Source organism: Catharus ustulatus, chromosome 2 (genome assembly GCF_009819885.2).
Source record: "Catharus ustulatus isolate bCatUst1 chromosome 2, bCatUst1.pri.v2, whole genome shotgun sequence".
NCBI classification, from domain to species: domain Eukaryota; kingdom Metazoa; phylum Chordata; class Aves; order Passeriformes; family Turdidae; genus Catharus; species Catharus ustulatus.
The window spans coordinates 50,487,599-50,509,194 of record NC_046222.1 but is presented as its reverse complement, the minus strand read 5'-3'; the positions used below and the strand labels follow the sequence as shown (position 1 = coordinate 50,509,194).

At 43.8% G+C, this 21,596-nt stretch overlaps 2 protein-coding genes across 10 annotated transcripts in view; one reads left to right on the top strand and one right to left on the bottom strand.

The window, feature by feature from the left end:
• The window catches only part of LOC116992495 (cyclin-dependent kinase 8), a 79,166-nt gene extending 75,110 nt beyond the window's left edge, over window positions 1-4,056 (bottom strand). For both annotated transcript variants that reach the window (XM_033052182.1, XM_033052183.1), the window contains exon 1: window positions 3,894-4,056. In XM_033052182.1, the coding sequence (XP_032908073.1) occupies window positions 3,894-4,021 (128 nt within the window). In that variant the 5' untranslated portion in view covers window positions 4,022-4,056. The remainder of the gene's footprint in view (window positions 1-3,893) is intronic.
• A 7,153-nt stretch (window positions 4,057-11,209) lies between these two features.
• On the top strand, window positions 11,210-21,144 carry RNF6 (ring finger protein 6). 8 transcript variants are annotated; one of them, XM_033052398.2, is made up of 5 exons: window positions 11,214-11,262; window positions 12,039-13,611; window positions 14,902-15,117; window positions 15,611-15,718; window positions 17,668-21,144. In XM_033052398.2, exons 2-5 carry the CDS (start codon window positions 13,563-13,565, stop codon window positions 19,377-19,379), a joined length of 2,085 nt encoding a protein of 694 aa, XP_032908289.1. In that variant the 5' UTR covers window positions 11,214-11,262; window positions 12,039-13,562; the 3' UTR covers window positions 19,380-21,144. The 8 variants fall into 8 exon arrangements, with proteins under 8 accessions (XP_032908294.1, XP_032908289.1, XP_032908290.1 ...); XM_033052399.2 differs by lacking the exon at window positions 11,214-11,262 and adding an exon at window positions 11,269-11,335; XM_033052403.2 differs by lacking the exon at window positions 12,039-13,611 and having other exon boundaries at window positions 11,210-11,262.
• Window positions 21,145-21,596: the final 452 nt, after the last annotated feature.

The window sequence follows — 21,596 nt, the reverse complement described above, 5'->3', positions numbered from 1 at the left end:
TTTCTACACTTCAAGACCCTCAATTACATAATTTTTTTGCTGTTGTAATTTAAAAGTTCGATACTGCCTAACAGGGACATTCAATAGTTTCTTATTCTCATCCAAACCACATCCGATAAACAGGAAAAATGATCACTTGGAAACACTCCAAATTGCCACTGAAAAAGTCAGCCTTGCTCCACAGAAGAAGCCTCTCTCTCAGATTTCTGCCTGTAGCTGTATCATGAAAAGGGAACAGTGGAAGACCAATCCCATTAACCCAGGCACACTTCTTTAACTCTACCATGTGCTCAGCACATGGTGCCAGTCCCAGGGCAGGCTGTACCTCCCGTGCTGCACAAGCTGGGCAGCCAGGCTTGCACAAGAGACCCCAGGGTCCTGCCACCTCTGTCTGTTACTGGCACTCAGCTCTGAGTGAGCTGCAGAGAAAAAAAGTAATAAACAACACATCTGCATGTCAGATCACCAAACAAAAACTGCAGGCATATTTTCCAAGTCCAGCATAAGTCAAACAGGTAGGTTTAACAGCTGGGTTGAGCAGTGTTCCTGAGGGAGCACGCAAATGGCACATAAGGCAACTTCTATGCAGGAAATAACTGACATTTTCTGGAATCCTACAAACACTAAAGATGAACATCAATTCCTTTATCTGAAGACTGATGCTCAACATGCCATGCCTATGTTCCCTTCCCAGTGTATGCCATTAGTCAAATGCCTTCTTGTACACCTTGCTGCTATAAAAATAAACCCCATTAGAGTCAAATGCTTCTTTGTATACCTTTCTGCTGTAAAAATAAACCCATCAAATCACAGACTTTGTTTTAAGCAGGTTTTAGAGCCCACTGCAGGTACTGCACTGATGAAAAAGACACTACCATTCGATAAAAAGCTAGGAAGATTCAACCACATGGACAACAAACTTAAAATAAAAGCAATTAAAGTAAAAACTTCAGAACACCATTTTGCTGCAGGCAGTGCACCAGACAGAGCTCAATTATGTCTGACATTGTCACTCATCTGATTTGGTGTTCAGGTAGGACAAATTTAGCGGTTAATAACTGAGAAACCTCCATGGAGCTGTACCGGGTGATCCTCTGAGATGGACCACTAGAGACCCCAAGCCTCACCTTGTGGCAAAGGGCACTGCAGGGCTGGACTGGCTTTTTTCTTGGAGCAAGGCGTGAAAGAAGCCCTGGTTACAACCCCATTTGGTCACCAGCGCACATACTACAGGATTCCTTCCTTAGAAAGATTCTCACTCCATCAAGATTCCTGAAAGGCTGCCCTCCAAAACATTACTGTGTAGTTCCAATGATGCAATTAGCTTCCTAGGACTAGGATACACATCTGCTATCTAGTTTTAAATTGCCTTACTGAACCTCAGAGGCAGATGTAAAACCTTTAAAGCAGTAAAATTTAAAAAAAAATTTTAAAAAGGAGGTGAAAATTGCAGTTGTACTACAGACACTGCTCCTAGTATTCTTGAACTGGGCTTTACCACCAAGAGCCTTAGAAGATACATTTGCACAAACTGAATTACTAAAATTTAGCTCTTTTTTGTCATACTTCTATCTCTTAGTCATTCACAAAAGATGACATCATTTTAAAAAAAGCTGAACCAATATGGTTAACAAAATATTTGCAGTCCTGCAGCCCACTCTTTGAAGTACTCTAAAAATTACCATGTATATCTTAAAAGATTTGTGCTATTTAAGAATTAGAATCATGTAACAAAGTTAAAAGAATGCTTGCAAGCTCAAGGGAACTATAAAAAAGGTTTGAGCTGTAGAGATACTAAAAACAACTAAAAAATAAATGATCCATCACTACTTACCATTCAGGGAACACAAAAACAATTTAAGAGTATTTTCTGAATATATGCATGTACTAACATACAAATACCAAACTCTGCTGCAGGTACCCCCCACCACAAGATATAACATTCCCCCATCTATTACCACAGCTCCAGGAACACTAAATGTTATTACTAAACGTTATTGCTTCTTTGATTTAACTGATTCCCTCTGGATAAAGTGATGTAAACGGAACCTTCCACTTCAATCCTAATTCCACCCTTGAAATTTAAGATCACATATATACTAATATATGACAAGCTACAAAAGCATCTATGGATGCTTCTATTTTACATATTTTAGTGGCCATCCAAGGGCAATTACATAGCATATTTAAAAGAAAAAGTTTTCAGAAATCAGAAAGGTAAATGGGAACCATTATGGAAAGGGATGGGGAACAACAAAACAAAGAGAAAAAGGGATAATATATATTGTTTATCTTTTATTCTCCTCCCCAACTTTAATCAAATACCATACTTTGATTTTCCCCCATCAATAAGACTGAAGATTCAAAAACATATACATCCTACTGTGAAACCACCTTTGAGAAGCTACCCATTTTTAAAGCAAACAATTCAATTTTTCCCCTGAAATTTCTCAAAACAGCACTGCCACCAGCATTTTAAACACTCTCTCCCAAACGACATAAAGCAGACGGATGATTCCACCAAAAATGCTTCAGCAGTATAAGATGCTGAATAATCTACACGTTGCTGCAGTCCAACACGCTGTACAGCTACAAAGCTGCCCGACAAACGTTAGAAATGTAGCCACATCTTTCAGTACCTCAGACTGATTTTTTGTATTACAGATCTCTGTATGGGCACAGAAACCAGGGCTGGCTATATCAGCAGCATTGGTACCTGCATATAAGAAGACTTGAGGAAACAGCTTATCACACTTAAAACCATTTTTTTCCCCTCTTGTCCTCCCAGAATAGAAAGAAATCGGGCAAGATAAGAACTTTTCCAATGAACAATTGGAAGGATCCAAATATAAAAGTTGTGCAAAAAAAGTAGTTACCTGACTCCTACCATCAAACAAAATTCGGGCTGGAGTAAATGTGCTGCAATTAATATCAGCATGTTTAAGGGAAGAGACAAGACAAGGTGCAGTAATTTTCATTACAACTGTTCTCTAGGTAATAGCCAGAGCATTTTCTTCTAGAATCAAAACCTTATATTAACACAACCAGATCGTATTTTTGGCCATGACTGACCACTGCCTGCTTTAACATTTTATTTATTCAACGTACAAATAATAGCCAGACTTTTAAAATGCACCTTATTTGAATGACAGCATACAGAGCACCACTGCGGTGAGACTTCAGGAGAAAAAACAGATGCAATTCAAAATTTAGGAACAACCCGTGCCTCTCCCGTTTCTCCTGCTCCCTACTTCCTATTGTTCCGCTGTTCAGCAAGTGATGCCATGACACGGACGAGGGAAACCTAAATGACAGTTTCATTAGGCCTTTCTTTAAAATGTTGATGCCAAGAAATTAATTCATTCAGGTCTATACCAAGAACTGGTCATACACAAAAGGTGGTTTAAAGCATTCTAAAGCCCCCAAAGCACGAGCAGACTTGGGCTTCTGAAGCAGCCAGCAAGACGACTTAAAATGGTGTCTACAAGTAATAAATCATATTAAAAAACCTACACCGAACAACAATAAAAAAAAACGTTCTGCGAAGCCGATGGTCAGGCTGAACAGTATAAGCGGCCACTGACTGACTCACAACGAGAATCCATTACGGGAAGGGTTTTCCCCGGGAACAGGATTTGCTTCTCCGAGCCCAGCTGTACCCAAACAGGACTCCAACACAGCGCTGAGGGGCCGGGGACGCTCGCAGCGACCCGGGGGGAGCCAGGCGCCGGCCGGCCGGGCTAACGCGGGTTCGCCGGGCGGGGACCAGGCAGGGCCGGAGAGAGGACGGCACTAACGCGGGGAGCGGGGGGCACACGAGCCCCTGGGGCACAAGGCGGCCCGGGCGGGCCGGGGGTCCCGCGGGGAGCCGCGCCGCTCACTCACTCACTCACCCGTCCTTGCGCTTGGCTTTGTAGACGTGCCCGTAGGTGCCCCTGCCCACCTTGCAGCCCTCGTACTCGAAAAGGTCCTCCACCCGCTCGCGTTCCCCGGTCAGCTTCACCTTGAAGTCATAGTCCATCTTGGGCGCCCGCCGCGACCCGCCGCCGCCGCCGCCCCCGGCAGCCGCGCCCCGCCCCGCCGCACACACCGGGCGGCGGCAGCAGCAGCAGCAGAAGGAGAAGGAGGCCCCCGCGCCGCCCCGCGGAACATCCAGCGGCGGGGCTGCTCCCTTCGCTCCGAGCCCCAACCCCCGGCGCTCCCTCCTTCCCTCCCTTCGCCCCGCGCCAGCAGCGGCACCGCCGCCGGTTCTCGGGCGGGCTCTCGGGGCCGCGCCCGCGCGCGCTGCCGCAAACGGACGTCGCAAACCGCGGGCACCTCCCCGGCCGCGGGCAGCGCACCACGTGGAAGGGGCCGTCCCGGCGTGCCTTGCGGGCGCAGCCGCACGCCGGGAGGTGTAGTACCAGCGGAGCGAGGCCGTGCCGCGCTGCATGCCGGGAGCTGTAGTTCCTGGGCCGGGCACAGGGGGCATGAGGCTGGCCAGCTGCAGCCACCGCGACCGGCGCTCGATCCCCTCCTGGAGCCTTGGATACGGTGAATATTCCGGTCCCCGGCTCGATCCGGGCTGGTGAGGGCAGACGCGGTTGCTCTGAGCATCTCTTAGCATGGTTGTAATTAAGACAATTCCATGACTGTAAACACGGACAAAATCGGAGAATCACAGAATGTTTTGAGTTGGGAAGGATCCATTAGGTTCATCGAGTCCAGCTCCTGGCCCTGCACAGGACCATCCCCAAGAGTCACACCATGTGCCTGAGAGAGCTGTCCGAACGCTTCTTGAGCTCTGGCAGGCTGTGCTGTGACCATTTCCCCAGGGAGCTGTTCCAGTGCCCAAACACCCTCTGGGTGAAGAACCTTTTTCTAATACCCACCCTGAACCTCCCCTGACACAACTTCAGGCCATTTCCTTGGGTTCTGTCACTGTCAGCACAGAGCAGAGATCAGTGCCTGCCCCTCCTCTACCCCTCATGAGGAAGTTGTAGCTGCAAGGAGGTCTCCCCTCAATCCCCTCTGCTCCAGGCTGAACAGACCAAGCGACCTCAGCCACTCCTTCATCTTGATGATGGAGCTTCCAACACTTTCTCACAGCATAATGTCTTCCTTAGATCATGGTGTCCCAGGCTGCTCACAGCACTCAAGACACATATGGGTGTCACAGTGCTGAAAAAACTCCGTGTGGCTGCTGAGATTGGACGGATGTAATACAAAAACCTGTGTTTAGCAAGGCCCTTGTATGTGACCAGTAACTGGGCATTTCTTGATTCTTCTCCTCGGCTGACTGAGCCAGAGTTACCCACCCAACACAAAGTCAGATAGTAATTTTGAAGAACAGATGGCTTGGAACTAAACTAAAGCTACAGCAACCTTTCTACTTACAGCCCAGCTTTTGGCATTTTTAATAGTCATGCACACATGCTTCACGTTTCATGTCAAGAATGCAGCACACTGAGTAAACAAGTGGGCACTTAAATCCCCTAACTTAGAGGCATTATAGAATGTGGGGGTTCCTGAAAGAAGAAACAACATATTCTGGAATGATCTGAAATCATCTCCATTTTCATTTATACATTAGCACTGATTCCTGAAAATTTGGGATAGGGTTGTGCCTGCTTCCTGGGCTGGCATCACTCCATCAGACTCATGTCAGATGCCCACAGTTGAAGCTTTCAGTATGTTGCTATACAGTTGTTAGGGATATTGTGTATGTTGAAAAAAGCAATTAGGTATGTGTTACAAAAAATAAGAGAGAAGCAGCAAAATTACATTTTCTTTACCCGGCAACTCAACTAAATTTTACAAGGACATTGCCCAGCACCTCACTACACCAACCAACCAACCAGAAACAGATCAGGGCAGGCCAGCATAGATCAAACAGCCTGGAAGATACCATCCAACTCATAAAGTTCATCCATCTCAGCCCCATCTCTGCTTTCAGGGACAGTAAGGGACCAAGGTTGCATGGCCAAACCCACCATGTAAATAAAGTACCTCTGGTCTGCTCACTGGCCTCAGCAGAGGAAATAGCAATAACCACACTTCTACAACTTTGTACTCTTCTTTGCATTTTTAATCATCTGTTCATGGAGGCAATGAACATCCAAACTCCTCCACATGGTTCCAATTACTGCATGGCTGGGATTAGTCCGTCCCAAGCTGAAACATTGTAGGGTGTAGAAGACAAACAATGTCTGCTTAGAAAGGAAAGAGATCATGAAAGAAAACAAGAACAGACAATCCAGATTCATTTTCTGATGACCTGTGCTCTGTTTCATATTTGCTTAAAACATTTGGAAAGAATTCCATACGTTGACAAACTCTAAGAAGTCAAAACCACAACCAAGATGTTTTCTTTCCCAGATTATTGGTCGTTTCGTAAGAATATTTACAAGTTTGCTTGAACATTTCTTTCCTTAATTTTACATACCATTTGAATGGTATGCCTTCCAGAACGAGTGTAGCTGTAAATCTGCTACACCTTCGCTCTGTTTCCACTTCAGGTACTTGTACTGAAACCAATGTGTGATTTTACCAATTCAAAAGTATGGTCCCCGACCCAAGAGAGATTTGAAACAGAAAGCACGATTTGGCTTTTTTTATAATGAGAAATAAATAATGACATTTCAAGGTCAACTTTTAACTGTATTTCATGGAAAGTTGCATACTTTCTGTGCTTTATTTTAAAAATCTGTCACAATGTAATATAATTTCAAGGAAAAGTTTAATTTGAGGGTCCACTCTTCAAAAGACAGACACAACCAAGATCTGGTATTCTTGACTCTCAGGTCTCCACCCCCATAGTGGTCCTTTCAATTGATAGGATTTCTTATCTATTACTGCCTGTTTTTCATTCCTTCTCTCATGCTCTCTCAAGACTCAGTTTAAAAATATATGCTTAACACATCCTGCTGAAGTTGGATTTTTGGAGCTTTCCTCTTTCTCTTTTTTCCTCTAACATTCATGGTTTACTTCATCATATCCTTCTGTTCCGAGTTTGTGTAATGTCTAATATGTCCAGAACACACATGCTTTTGACATTTTTTTTTGTTTTCCATCACCACACCTGTGAAGGATATCTGAGTTCTCCACAGGAAAGCCACTGTTACCATGTTAGCACTGGTAATATATAGTGGGTTGGAGATAGTTATCAAAACCAGATGTGACCAGAAAGGACAGTAGTCAAGGAAGGCTGACACCATTAAACATTTCTGAATGTATCTCAGGCTGCATTGTGACAATAAGTAGATGCTGTCACTTGGGGTATGGGAGCATCAATACCAAAAGCAAAGCTGGTTTTGGGAGGGGTGTGTGTTTGCATGCTTGTGGCCACGGTGTTGGTGCCAGAGTCAGAGTTTGTGAAGCAAAGCTTACAGCTGGGAAATGTACAACAAGCTACTTGCTCTTTCTTTTGCAGTCTTCAAAAATAGAATAAAAACACAGAAAAGTAAACTTCAATATTTTTGCTTTCTCATCTTTCATAAGTAGATAACCTACAACACTCAATCACTTCCCCATGCCATAAGAGTGTCTGCTCATTCCACTTATTAATTTGCCAAATTTGAACATACTTTTGCTTTTCAGAAAACTTCTTATGAAACTGCAGCTACCTGCTAAAAGTTTCCCATATCCCCATAGAGTCATTCTTTAATGGTGTAACTGAGGTGTTCCCAGCTTGTTATTGACTGAAAAAAGCAGCCCTGCTAAGTGCTATACATCTTCAATTTTTTATTTAGTCCAGGGAAATCTGAAGGCAAGACAACAATGTGGTCGCACATTTTCCTTTTCTGTATGTAAAGAAAAACTAACTGTCATACTTGCACAGTTTGAATATTTTTCAGAAACCTTACGGTTTTTACATGTAAAAACTGTGTGAGTGAGCTGAATACTGGCAGCATTTAAAACACCATTTACTTAATGAAGATAAGTAAGGTGCTGTTTCTGCCAACGATTTCCTATGTAAAGCAATGTGTTGGGCTCTGCTTCCCCCTCTCCAACTCAATTATATTTTACTATAAAATTGATCAACTGGATCTAAAGCATCCTAGATTCTGGCTGGAGTGCAAGTTACTAACAAACACACAGCAGTCCTTTGGATCCAGGTGCTGTATAGGAGAGTCGTGCTTGCATTCAGTGAAACATCTGTTTGCCAGACTTGGGACCACCTACAGTAACAGCCTTCCTATGCTGTGCTCCTGACAGAGATTCAGTTGTCATCATCCCTGGAGGTATTTAAAAGCCATGCAGATGTGGCACTTAGGGACATGGTATAGTGGTGGACTTGGTAGGGCTGGGTTAATGGTTTGGACTGGATTTTAAAAGTTTTTTTCAAACTAAGTGATTCTCTGTTCTGTCTCTACAAACTTTGAAAATTCAGACTATGAACTTGTAGTTACTTTTGTTACTGAGAAGAGCCCTGCCTGAGGGGAAATGAACCATGAAATTAAATATTACTTTATATTATTTCCTATAATCATAGAAATACTCATGTTGGAAGGGACTTCTGGACAATATTCAGCTCAGAGCAGGGCTACTCTTAAATTCAGGTTGCTTGAGGGTTTTTCCACTCAAGCCTCTCTGCAGGGAGATTCCATAGCCTCTCTGGACCTGACTATCCTCCAGGTGAAACTTTCTGTCCTTCTCTCAGTACAAATCCAGCCTCTGTCTTTCCAGTAAGTTCCTTGTCAGTATTGGCAGGCTGCCCATTATTTCAGCTTGAAGAAGCACTGGGGCCCATAGCCTCTCTCACATGACAAGTGCTCCAGGCCCTATGACCATCTTAGCGCTCTCAGCAGAACTCACTCCATCAGGAATATTCCATATCAGGATTGTTTTACTGGAGACCCCCAAACTGGGCATTGTATTCCACGAGCAGGCAAGCAAGAGCCATGTAAAGGGAAGTAATAATTTCCCAGTCATGTCCTGATAATAAATTTTCTGTGTTCACAGAATGAATCAGGTTGGAAGGAACCACAGTGGTCACCTGGTCCAACCTCCCAGCTCAAGCAGGGTGCCCCTAGAGCTTGTTAACTAGGGCTGTGTCCAGACAACTTTTTGAATATCTCCAGGGAAGGAGACTCCACAACCTCTCTCAGCAGGCTGTACCAGTGCTCAGTCACCTGCACAGTAAAGAAGTTCTTCCTCATGCTCAGATAGAATGTCCTATCCATCAGTTTCTCCCCATTGCCCTTTGTCCTATTTCTCAGCACCACCAAAAAGAGCCTGGCCCCATCCTTTTTTGACACACTATATACATTGATAGGATCCTTTCTCAGCCTTCTCTTCTCCAGGCTAAAGGCTCCTGGGGTGAAATCTTGATCCTCTTTAACCTCTGCCACCAGGATGCTCCAACATTTCCAGCAGAGACAGTCAGTAAAGCCCCCACACAGGATTGTCCCGGGGGGCTGGTCACTCCTAGATGGAGGGCTGCATTTGTCCTCATTGGACTTCATAAGGTTGCTGCTGTCCCATTCCTCCAGTCTGTCCAGGTTTCTCTCAAGAAAATCACCCTCATGTCAGCATTTTAGTGTTACCTGGACATGCAAAGATCCAGCTTAAAAGACTGATTATGAGGTTCTGCCTTGCTTATATAAAACAATAGAATAGAATAGAATAGAATAGAATAGAATAGAATAGAATAGAATAGAATAGAATAGAATAGAATAGAATAGAATAGAATAGAGCTATTTTCTAAAGACCCTAAAAGAGAGAACAAATTAAATCCAGGTTCTCAAATTCTTTGTTATTTCAAAACTTAGTAATTGCCTGAGGTTTGCTGCCCTCCACAGGCTATTTTTATTATAGTTACAAAGAGAGTGTTTCACTGTGGACAGCACTGCTACAGTGAAATAATATTCTAAGACCTACTCTTGTCATTTCGTATTAACAACATAAAATGAACAAGTACTTTACTTAGTTATATGTGCTGTTGTGAAACACCACACAATGAACAGATCATGGACACCAAATTCTGCACTGGAGAACAGGTCACTGGAAAATAATTCAGTGTAAGGCTCTGGTATGGAAATATGCATTTATTCACCCATCTAAATCATAACTGCCTTCTGGATGAACAATCTGTATGTGGTCTTGATACCAGAGAAGATGTTTTGTTTGAATGTGGAACAATGATTAGTAAAAGTAGACTGTAAGAGGAAAGACCTAAAACTAAAAACCTAACTCTATATATATATATACATATATATATTCTGACTTTTATTGAAAGTAAAATTGATCTTCAGGAAGGACACATTTTAAGTGCTTCAGGCAAGGCAAATCATAATAGAATACTAATTATTTATACAGCAGCAAGGTACATGAAAAACAAAGAGGTGACCATTTTCTGAATGCAGTGAGCAAGGCGTAGTTCCTGATCTAGCCTCGGTGTTAAGAATTTGTCCCAACCCTCAGTTTGTCTCATGGAAACCATCAAACTACCACCAAACCTAAACATAAACTCTTTGAGTGTGTTGGACAGCGGCCCTGAGTCTTTCCCAGCACTTCATTCATTACCGAGGGCGCTTTGTATGGAGACAGAAAATACCGAAACTCTTGTTTATTTGCCCAAGCCAGTTTGAACACAAGAGCACTTTGGACATGAGAGGGATGAGGCAGAGGTTTTACATAGAAGCATCCTCCTGGAGAAACCACCTTATTTTGCCGATTCAGAGAGTCTGGGCAAGATGTGTTGAGACAAATCCGTGTTGAGACCGATAACTCGGGACCCCGGCTCTGTGGGTACCCTCAGTGTGCCCGCAGCTAGAACAGCAGAATTCTGCCAGAAGTTCCCGTGGGGGAACTTCCACCCAAGGCTCTGCAAATGGAAATCACAAAAATCGCGGCTCGAGACAGCTGAGGCACCGAGCAATTATTTTCCGAACGAGTTCAGTGGGAGATTCTTGCAGAAGGAAACGTCAACATAAAGGAAAGAAAGGGAGGCATGATCGCGGAAGAAGGAAAAGCGTCAAATTTGAAACTGCAGGAAGCTTAGGAAGGAGGGAGCAGAGGGAGAAGTGACTCTATAACCAGCCTTATTCCTTATGTAAGTTATTAGTGGCTCTACAATCAATCTTATTTCTTATGTAAGTTATTACAAAGTTCCAAACACGCGTGCGCGCGAGGGGGCGGGGCTCGCCGCGGGGTCCGGCCCCTCTGTCGCGCACGGAACCTGCGCCGGCGGCGCCGGCAGCCGCCCGGACCGCAATCGGTGCTGGAGCTGGCACCCGGACGGCAATTGGAGCTGGAGCGTGCCCCGCTCGCACGCCCAGGGTCGGTGTCCCGGCGGAGGCGGCTCCCGCTGTCGCCGAGAGGGACGGGGAGCGGCGGGGGGCTGAGCCGGCAGGTCCGCGCCGCCGCCGGCAGCAGGCAGGGACGAGCTTTCGGGTCTCGCCGGCTGCGCTCTCGGCAGGCTTCCCCCACCGGGGCAGGCGGCGGCATGGGCGCCTTCCCGGTTTGCCGCAGCGGGTGACGCGGCCCGCCGTGGGCAGGGGAGCCGTGGGCTCGGGCAGCGGGGGAGAGCCAGGGGACGGTCGGTGTCAGGGCCGGTCCGGGCAGCCCGTGGGGAGCGGGGCGGGAGGGCACGGGCTGCCAGGAGCTGCTGCCATTGGCCGGCGGCCGCGCGCCGCCCGGGGCATTGGGCGGGAGCCCCGTCAATCACGGCGCTCCCGTCGCCCCGGCAACAGGCGGGGGGGGCGGGACAGGACCGGGCCCGAGGGCTCGCGGAGCCGCCGGAGCCCTTGCGGCTCTACGGCCCAGGTTCGCGGCCCGACCCCTGCCCTGCTCTGCCCTGCCCTGTTCTGCCTTGGGGCGGCCTGGCTCACGCTGGCGTCTGTGGGCCGTGCTTGCCGGCCTGGGGCGGGGGCGGGCGGCCACTCTCAGGCCCTCTGCTGGGGTCGCTCTGGGTGTCCCGAGGGCTGTGTTTTCATTACCTTTTGACTCTCCCTGTTTCCCCCACTCCCTCCTTCCCCAGGCTTCGTGCGTGGGCGTTTATGGGTTTAGTGTGGAGGTTGTTTTTATTTGTTTTTATTGTTTTTTTGTTCCCGAAGTCGGTGAGATCATCCTGCTTGGAGGCTGCGGTGTGACAGAAATGCTAAATAGCCCTCGGGCTCGGGGAGGCTTCCTCAGCTAAACTCCGCAGTCGCCTTGCAACCAGGTGGTAGTCTTTCAGAAAATGAGTACCTAACTGAACCGGGGTAGTACTTCAGGGAAACAGGCTGAAACCTAAAACTGTAAGGTATATATTAAAAAAATAGTCACAAACCTTAACGAATAAGCCAGATTAATCATGAGTGAAGATCTAAAGGAGTAAGTCTTAGGACTTACTAGGAAAATGCTAGAAATGTAAGCTGTTGGCATACGACCCCCATCTCTTTGCAAAGGAAGGGTAATCCAAGTCATAACTGGATTTCGATTTCAGTTTTTTGCATCTTAGTAGTTAATACCCTTTAGCTTTTCAATACTCTGAAATAGTCGAGTGCAATGTACCTCATTTTTGATGCAGTTAATACCCTTCAACTTTCACAACTCTAAAACATTTGAAGTGCCAAAGTACTTGGTTTTGATGGCATTTCATAAATAGGGATAGTAGTTGTCATCCATGGAGTTATGTTAAACAGATGGGACAACCGAGCACTTCACACTTCTTACTGTTTCTGAGTGAGTCATTTAAGCAGTGTGACTAATCATCCTACCATACAGTTGTCAACAAAAGAGTATTTTTTTTCCTTAGCTACCCACAAAATCAAAGAGATTTCCAGATTTTCTGTGGATAACTGAAAACTAAAGAACCTATCTTTTGAACAACACTTTAAATTTAGATTGAGGGGGAGTACATGTGATGGGCTTCTTATCTAAATAATATATATGGCATTTTTTTCAGTGCAGCGTACAGCAATGTACCTGGGAAGTTGGTTAACTTAGAATGGTCATTGTTGGGCAAGCAGCCACATGTTGTTTTAAGGCATTTATCTAAATAACAATCTAATGTGAAACTGAATTAATTTTAAACTGAATCAGTCCTTTTCCTGCCCTCCCCCGCTGCTCCTGTGTCAAGTTTTAAGTTACCTGGGACAGAGGCACTTCAGTATTCAGTGCAGTCTGGATTGGGGATTTTCATGGTAATAGTTATGATGAGTGTTACCAAGGTAATGATAGTGTTGGCCAGGAGGTTGGGTGGGAACTGCTTTTTTGTGGGGACACTGGGGTTGTAAGAGGAAGAGCTGGATGAGGAATTTGTGTCTAGAAGTGTGATATGAGAAGTGACCTGATTTGATCATAGCCCTTGTGGGAAATCAAAGTCAGCAGTTATCAACAGCTTGTGAGGCTGAGCCAAGAAGGCCACATTGATTAAAAAGAAAAAATATTGTGGGAATGGAAAATGTCTTGAAGGGAAGATACTCAGATTTAATTTCTTTAAGTTGAATTACTTATCTAGGAGAGAAAATTTTAAATGTATCAAAATGCAGCACTGGACACAGGAGGAAGGTGGTTGATTTGGAAGAAGTGTGTTTAGAAGTGTAGTTACCTGGGACAGGGGCTGGTGGGGGAAAGTAACATGAGGTGTGGAAATAATGAAACCAAGGATACATCAGAATGGATCCCACAAAGAACACAAGAAAGGTATATTAAATGTATGCCAGCTTCTGCTGTTGACAAATACATTTTCTGATTTTGTGTATCTGTTTGCAGTGTTGATAAAGACTTGCTCTTTTTTGGATGTATTTCTAATAGTTAGTTGGTTTGGTTTGTTTATTGTCTCATCACCTGTCCTGTGAAGACTAATCATTGATCAGGAGTGTGCTTAGAATTCTGTTTTGTGTGTTTTCCCTGTAATCTGAACTTAAAGTGACTTTTAGGTGTGTGTAAATTGACAAAAAGCAAATAAACAAAAAAGAAAGTAATTTACCCACATGCAAGCAGCATGGTGCACTGTGGTTAGGGCTTTTTAGCTTGATGATCTCTTTAGAGAAGTGATCTCTTTGGTCAAGTGTCTGCCTCAGCAGGTGTTACAGGTGCCTTTTGTTAAACGGGAAGCTCAGTTGAGAGGATGATTTATCTTCTTTCAAATAGGGAGTGGAAGAACAGATTTCCTTTAGAAAATAGGAAAGTTGAGGAGTGCTCTGAATGCTGATTGGCCCGGGATTGTGTCCTAACCAGGGGGAGGTGGTAATGACACAGAAATCAATGACGATGATGCCTTTGACACTGGAAGGTTATTCTTGCCTTCTAATTGATGAAGAACTGTGGCAAAAGTACAGCCCATCCCTTTTACACCCATATTCTGGAGATGGACATCCCTTTGCTAGCTAATCCTTGGATTAGAGAATGTAAGGGAAATACACAAATAATGTAAAAATGTCAGGAGTCATTGCACCAAAAATGGATCTGAGACTGTATACTATGTGGGGGATATTACTGATGAAAATAATAATGTAGTCTTATGTTGGGATTGTCACAAGTTTATGCTGCGTAATTGCAGTCCAGTAATCAGAATTCCATGTTTTTAACTGTACTGCAGCTTTTAAAATACTCGCCACTGCTGTTGTATTTTACTTGAGAGAAAGGACATAAGTTTTGTGTTAACTCCTTTAACTTTCTAGAATATCATTATTTAGCTAAAAAAATATAAATCTGTCTTTGTTTTTTCATTTTAAAGTTGCCATACCAACCATTATGCCCTTTCAGTGAGGAAGGGGGCTTGAAACTATTTTTCAGCAAGCTAAAAGTATATATATGTTTGAATAATAAACTACAGTGTTGTCTTGGCAAATAACGTGAAGCTTACTTCACCTTAATAATGTTTAGCAATTAATAAACTAATTTATTTGAAAATTCTGGGAGCGTTTTACTGCAAATTAAGTAAATTCTTCCTGTAATTCCTGAGCAGTCTAATCTTCTGGTTTTGTCCAGGACAGCTTGGCATTATCATTATGGATGGCTCCCGACACCATGCAGGAGGAAATGACAACGAGCAGGCGCCTTCACGAGAGCACAGCCACAGCGGAGGTGAGAGACAGCGGCAGCTGGAGCGCCTCAGCCGGGAGGAGGCCTATTACCAGTTCATTAATGAGCTCAACGAGGAGGACTACAGGTTAATGAGGGACCGAAACCTGCTTGGCACTCCTGGTAAGATGTGCATACCTTCAGTAGAAGAGGTGTAATGAAGTAACACTCCTGCTGTTAGACACCACAGGTCATACTATGACTCAAGCAGCTTGACTTCTGTGGCTTTGTAGAAAGGGAAAAAACCTCCATATGGAACAAAAGTATAACACTTTACCTGTGTACAAAGATGCTGCATTTGAATGTCCAAACCTAGGTAATTAACATTTGGTGCGTTCAAGTATAGCTGTTGATATGTAGCAATTTTGGGGGCCTCTGAATTGCTACTAGAAGCTGGCATACTCTCAACACATTCAGTATCTTTTCCACTCCACTACCTACTTCCTCTGATATCTGCATTGTAATCTCACATTGGTGCTGTTTTCTTTCTGCTTTCATCAATTTTATCTGTCTTCTGCAGATTTTCATTCAAGATAGAAAATGTTATTTCTTCATGGCTGTAGAGGCAGTAATAGTGTCTTATCTAACAGTGTTATCAAAATGTAAATTAATTCAGGAGAAATAACAGCAGAAGAGTTGCAGCAACGTTTAGAGGGGGCTAAGGAGTGTCTGACATCACAGTCTGACCTGGATAACAGAGAAGCTGAAGGTAGAACTGTTGGAGGTAAACATTTTTCATTTATATATATAGACACATATTATGTGGTATATAAATACAGTTATGTAAAGACATTTGAGAGACACTTGTTTCTTTTGCTTTTTTTTTTTTTTTTTCAAGATGCATCTGGGGATGGTTTCAAAGTAAGAGAGATTTCCTAAGAATACAAAACCAAACTTGAAATACTTGGTGAAAACTCGTTTATGTTAATCGCAAATTACTTGCTCCTTTTTCCCCTCATTTTCCTTTGTTAGTAAATGTACTATTTTTTCAGTTCTTAGAAGTTTTTGTCATGTATTAGAGCAGTTGGAAAAGAAGTTACAGTAATTTCATGATTACAAGCCGCACTGACTATAAGCCTCAGCTCCGGGTGTCAGCAACATTTTGTTCTTTGTCCATAAATAAGCTGCACCTGATTATAAGCCGCACTGTTGTTCGCAGCAAGGACCCGCGTGCAACAAAGTTGCCAAATAGTAACAGAATCGCAGGATCGCGGGGTTTATTGGCTCGGTTCGGGCACGGGCAGGCTCGGCCTGCTCGAGGCTGCCGACGTGGCCAGGTGGCCCAGCTTGGCGGGGCTGCTCAGCGGGGCTGCTCAGGGCCAGCCACCGCTGCCGCTGGGCTCACTCACCCCGGCCCGGCGTTGCCCTGCAGTGGCAGGCGGGGACGGAGCCCCCCCAGCTCCTGTGGCGGCAGGCAGGCACGGAGGCCCCCGCTTTCCCCTGGACCATGGGGCTGGCAGGAGGGAGCGCCCCGCCTCCCCCCCACGCTGCAGGCACGGAGCCCGCCTCCACCCGCCATGCAACAGAGTAACCAATTTGTAACAATCGCGCAATCCCGGGTTTTACTGGCAGGTGCTTGGCTTGGCACCCTGGCTGGCACTTCCAAGGTTGGAAATTTCCGAACATTTTTCATATATTAGCTGCTGCTGAGTGTAAGCCGCATTTCCGGTGTGGGATCAAAATTTTAGTCAAAATGGTGTGGCTTATAATCGTGAAATTACTGTAATTGAGAAAGTTAATCTCTCCACTGTTTTGCCAATTTTGTTGTTTCTTTCCATTTGTTTTAGTCAAGTGAGGCTTGTGTTTTATACACTGTCTGTCTTCAGTTCCCCAGAAATACTGGCTTACTCATTTGGCCAATTCTAGTCAGTTTTGGGAGAGGAATTGGCGGCTCAGAAATTAAAATATCTAAGTTCTTGAAGGTTTCTTGGACATAGAGTGATTATAGAGTAGGGAGAACTTAATCTGATCTCTTCAAGGGAAAAATTTTCGCTGTGATTATGGCAATTGACCTGCTCTATACACAGCCCTAACCACAACACTCGTATCTGTTCTTGAGCGTGTAGCTGGAAAAGGTTTGAATAAGAGTATATTTGCACCAAAGGAGAAAATCTATTTTAACTATGTATCCCACCCAGACACATTCCTATGTAAGCTGCTCTAGGTGACCCTGCCTTGGCAGGGGAATTGAACTAGAGTATCTCCAGAGATCCTTTCCAACCTTAGTGATTCTGTGATCATTTATTCTACTGCTTATAGGAAACAATTTTTTAAAATGTTTTCCAAAAGCAGAGAAGACTTGTTATATCTTTTCCTGCTGTATCAAAATGGGTTGTTAAAATATTCACAAATTGGTAGCTTCAGCAAGGGGTAGAAATTGGACAAATACAACTATTTTTGGACCACCTGAATCTGAACACTGAAGAGACCATCTGGGCATATTAATTTCTCTGTGTGTCTGCTGGTCAGATAAAAATTCTAGGTTGAACTGGTAAGTTTTGCTGACATTTTTACACAGAGCATATTTTTGTACATAAGCATAGCAAGGTAGGTGCCCTGCTACTGTATTGTGTCTGAAGTCAGAGCATAGGAAGTAAAGAGGATTTGGAGTGCATTGTAATATGCAGAGCATGTGGTTGTATGAATGTTTGCAATTCTGTTTTTTTCTCTCAGATTCTGAAGTTCCCGGGGAAAACTCCAACAGCGACTCATTGCTTGAATGGCTTAACACATTTCGTCGCACAGGAAATGCCACTCGCAGTGGGCAGAGTGGGAACCAAACCTGGAGAGCTGTGAGTCGAACGAATCCAAACAGTGGGGAGTTTCGCTTTAGTCTTGAAATCAATATAAATCACGATCATAACAGTCCTGAAGCTTCTGGTGAGGAGTATGTTGATATAGATGCTACCAGACTGTATGTAGAAAGAAGACGTCAGCTAGTTCCCAGTTTAGTAGCCCCACGGACAAGGAGCGTGGCTGCAAGAGAGGCAAGCAATGAAGCCGCTAGGACCAGGCTTCTAAGACATGCTATGGCAGTGAGGTCAGAAGTTGCCTCTCATTCAGTTTCGAGGAGGCTCAGGAGTAGAACAAGGGAGCTGACAGGCCAGACAAATAATAGTACGCGACACAGTTCTGTGGCTGCTGGGGAACCAAGAGAAATACCAGGAAGAGGTACTTCTGCAGGAGTCAGAAGGGGTAGATCTAGAAGTGACATCGGGATTAATACAAACCAAAGAGTAGAAGTTTTGCGGCTGAGGTCTACCTTAAGTAGTCGAAGCCGCTCCCCACTGCAAAGGCAAGGTGATGCTCCTCGTTCTGAGGAGCGTGGTCAGAGGCAGGGTAGAAATGCACAGCGGGTCAACAGAAGTAGGAGACAAACAGCTCAAGCTTCTCCCCAGCTTACTGAAGAGCAAGCTAGAGGTAACACTCAAGCTCCCCAGCCTCCCAGTGTAGCCCCATCCTTAGGAACAACTTTGGAGGAGGAAGAGTCTAGTAGGCCAGTAGCTGCCGCCAGAAGGCACCCGACAATTACACTAGATCTTCAGGTGAGAAGAATTCGTCCTGGAGAAAACAGAGACCGGGACAGCATTGCCAGTAGAACTCGTTCTAGAGTAGGAATGTCAGAAAACACTGTTACCTTTGAAAGTGAAAGCGGAGGATTTCGGCGCACAATATCCCGATCAGAGCACGCGGGTATTCGGACCTACATTAGCACTATACGGATACCTCTTCGTCGGATTTCAGAAACTGGGCTTGGGGAACCTTCATCAGTGGCTCTTCGATCAATTGTTAGACAGATAATGACAGGCTTTGGAGAACTGAGTTCTTTAATGGAAACTGAATCTAATTCAGAAGTGCAAAGAGGCAGTCATCACTTAGGAGATGCACAGAATAACTCAAGTTCAGCAAACAGCAGTGATCCAACTGGGGTTTTGTCTAGGAATAGACATGCAGTAGATGGCAGCAGGGAAAGAAATGGACAGAGGGGTGGTAGTCAACGCTCTGTGAGCAATCCTGAGAACCAAGATAGCAGGCAGTCTCAAGATGCAAACAACCTAGTGGAGAATGGAACACTGCCCATCCTTCGACTTGCCCAGTTCTTCCTGCTGAATGAAGATGATGATGATGATCGTTTAAGAGGTTTAACCAAAGAGCAGATTGACAATCTTTCTACACGGAACTATGAGGATGTTCACACTGAAAATGAACGGAGTAAAACGTGCAGTGTTTGCATTAATGAATATGCTGCAGGGAATAAACTAAGGCAGTTACCTTGTATGCATGAGTTTCATATTCACTGTATTGATCGCTGGCTTTCTGAAAACTCCACTTGCCCAATTTGTCGGCAGCCAGTTCTGGGGTCTAATGCCACAGATAATGGATAGAATTGTTTGTACTGCTCCACATTAAAGGATTTGCTCCTGCTCTGTTGTGAGTCAGATTAAATTCATTGACTTAGATATGGGTCCATTTGTGGGGGGGAGTTTTGTTAAATTTCTTTTAAAGTTGTAGAAACTTGTCTAAATCTAACAATGTAAATACTATTTTTTCCAAGTGCAGGTCTAAGAGCGCACATAGAACCAAATTATATTGGTAAAGTTTATATTTTTTTAGATAATTTTGTTATGGTAAGCACTTTTGTAAATATGGAAATGCAATAGTTAATCAGTCCTGCTTAATGTATGTTTTTTAACATTGTAATGAACTTGCTTTATTTAGACTACAAATTGTTTCACACAGACCTGTCACTGTGTTGAAAAATTAGTGGCTAAATAGCCATTTATTAGCTTTTTGTTCTAAGAACAATTTCTTTTACAGAGAGGCTCTTGCTGGACATGTTTGCTAAAGATATTTAAGTTACTTGAAGTGCTCATTTTATTAGACTTTTTTTTTTTTTAAACATTGAAATATTCTTTCCAAAAACTTGCCAGTTTGGTTCTATTTTAAAAATTCTATCGCAATTTTTGCATGTGGGTTTACACAGTTCTTGACATTAAAGTGGATGAGTTAGTGGCATTATGAAGTGTTCATAAATAAATGCTGTCTTTGACAATCTTTGTCTTTTCAGTGCAGACAGCAGTCAAATCTGGTAATTCCAAGAGGGTGTGTCTTACTTGCTCAAAGAATAAATAAGTGCTAAGGAAGTCTTTTTACTCTTCCAAATTCCTCAGTCAATATTCCTGGTGTTTTAACTGCCTTAGTTTAAAGAGGGAAAACATTTCCTTGACCATTATATTGTCTATAATATGCATGTTTAGGGCATCCTACTCATAAGAACAAAACCAAGACTTGACGTGATTTTGTAGAGAAATTTAAGGTACTCATATAGTGTTATTCCTCTTGAAACATGCCTGAGGACCGAGTGGTAAAAGACACTAAAAAGGACAAAATAAGCTTCCCTGAAAATCCCCAGAATCTGTATAATTAGATACTAAACTTTATACCAATGTCTTAAAGTAAAGTTGCAAGTTAAACAATTGAGGCTTTGTGTGAATTACTGTTGAGCCATATCCTGTACCTTAATAAGAAAACTTACTGTTCTTAATGTTCATTCTCAGTTTTCACTTTATTTTTCCCCCACTTTTCCTCAGCTCTGTTCCTGGCCTGTTAGTTGTTATGGTACATAAAAGCCCAGCAGAAAGCGCTCCAGGAGGTTCTGGGAGAAGTTGAGTGTTACAAAGCTTGTCTTCTGAGCAGCCTGCATCTCAGTCCCTAGAGAAATGCAGAATTGTGCAGTAATCTGTTGCGTATACATTCTGAGCAGTAGAAAGAGTACTTGAAGTGAACAAGTCCTATTTACTTTCTCTGCCTGCAGATAGTGGCCTTGACAAATGTGCTTCTGTGCCAGGTGCGTCACTTGGAACATCTGCTCATGACATCCTTCAAGGGTAGCTGTAAAATCCCATGTGAGCTATTGGATGTCTACTTCAGTTCTGCAAGTGGAAAACTTGTGTCATAAATTGCACAGAAGGGCTTCTTTTCATTCCTAAAAGTAGTTCTGAGAAACTCTGTTATGAGATTTAGATGATTTAAGGATATGATTAAGATCTCTTCTGATGTAATTTGTGCTGTTAATTACTGCAAATGTTGTTGACCCTTTCCTTGAGTGCTTCCTTAACTGCAATAAAGAGTGAGGAGATTTAAATGTGATTATCAGAGCTAGCTTATTTTTTGACATTTTTTTTTCTTCTGTAGCTCCCGAGGCTGACAGTATATAAATATATGCATGTCTTCTGCTGCTTCCTTATTTCTTTTTAACTTCCTTTTGTATTTACAGTCTGCCTGATTGAAAAGACACATACATAGAAACCAGCCTTTGGCTCACTATTGCCTTGCTGGTCAGGTCCTTCAAGGTCAATTTTAACTCTAATCCTTACAACTGCTACACTAGTGCACTAGAGATGAAGGGAGATTCTCCATGCCTTCTTTCATTCAAGTAGGAATTTTGCTGTGTGTGAGAGCACAGTTGGTTACATAGTTCAAGATGAGATCATCTGTGACAGGATGTGTTTGACTGAGTTGCTAAGTGGAATAACCAAAAGTGAGAGCTTTCTGTAGCAATTGTAGGCTACAGGAAAAGAAACATTAAGCCTCCACTACTG

Excerpts from the sequence above, each read along its gene's own strand:
- RNF6 (XM_033052398.2), top strand. The coding sequence starts at position 13,563 with ATGAAACCAAGGATACATCAGAATGGATCCCACAAAGAACACAAGAAA. Across the intron at positions 13,612-14,901 it reads CCACAAAGAACACAAGAAAG|GACAGCTTGGCATTATCATT; the intron begins GTATATTAAATG and ends GGTTTTGTCCAG. Across the intron at positions 15,118-15,610 it reads AAACCTGCTTGGCACTCCTG|GAGAAATAACAGCAGAAGAG; the intron begins GTAAGATGTGCA and ends AAATTAATTCAG.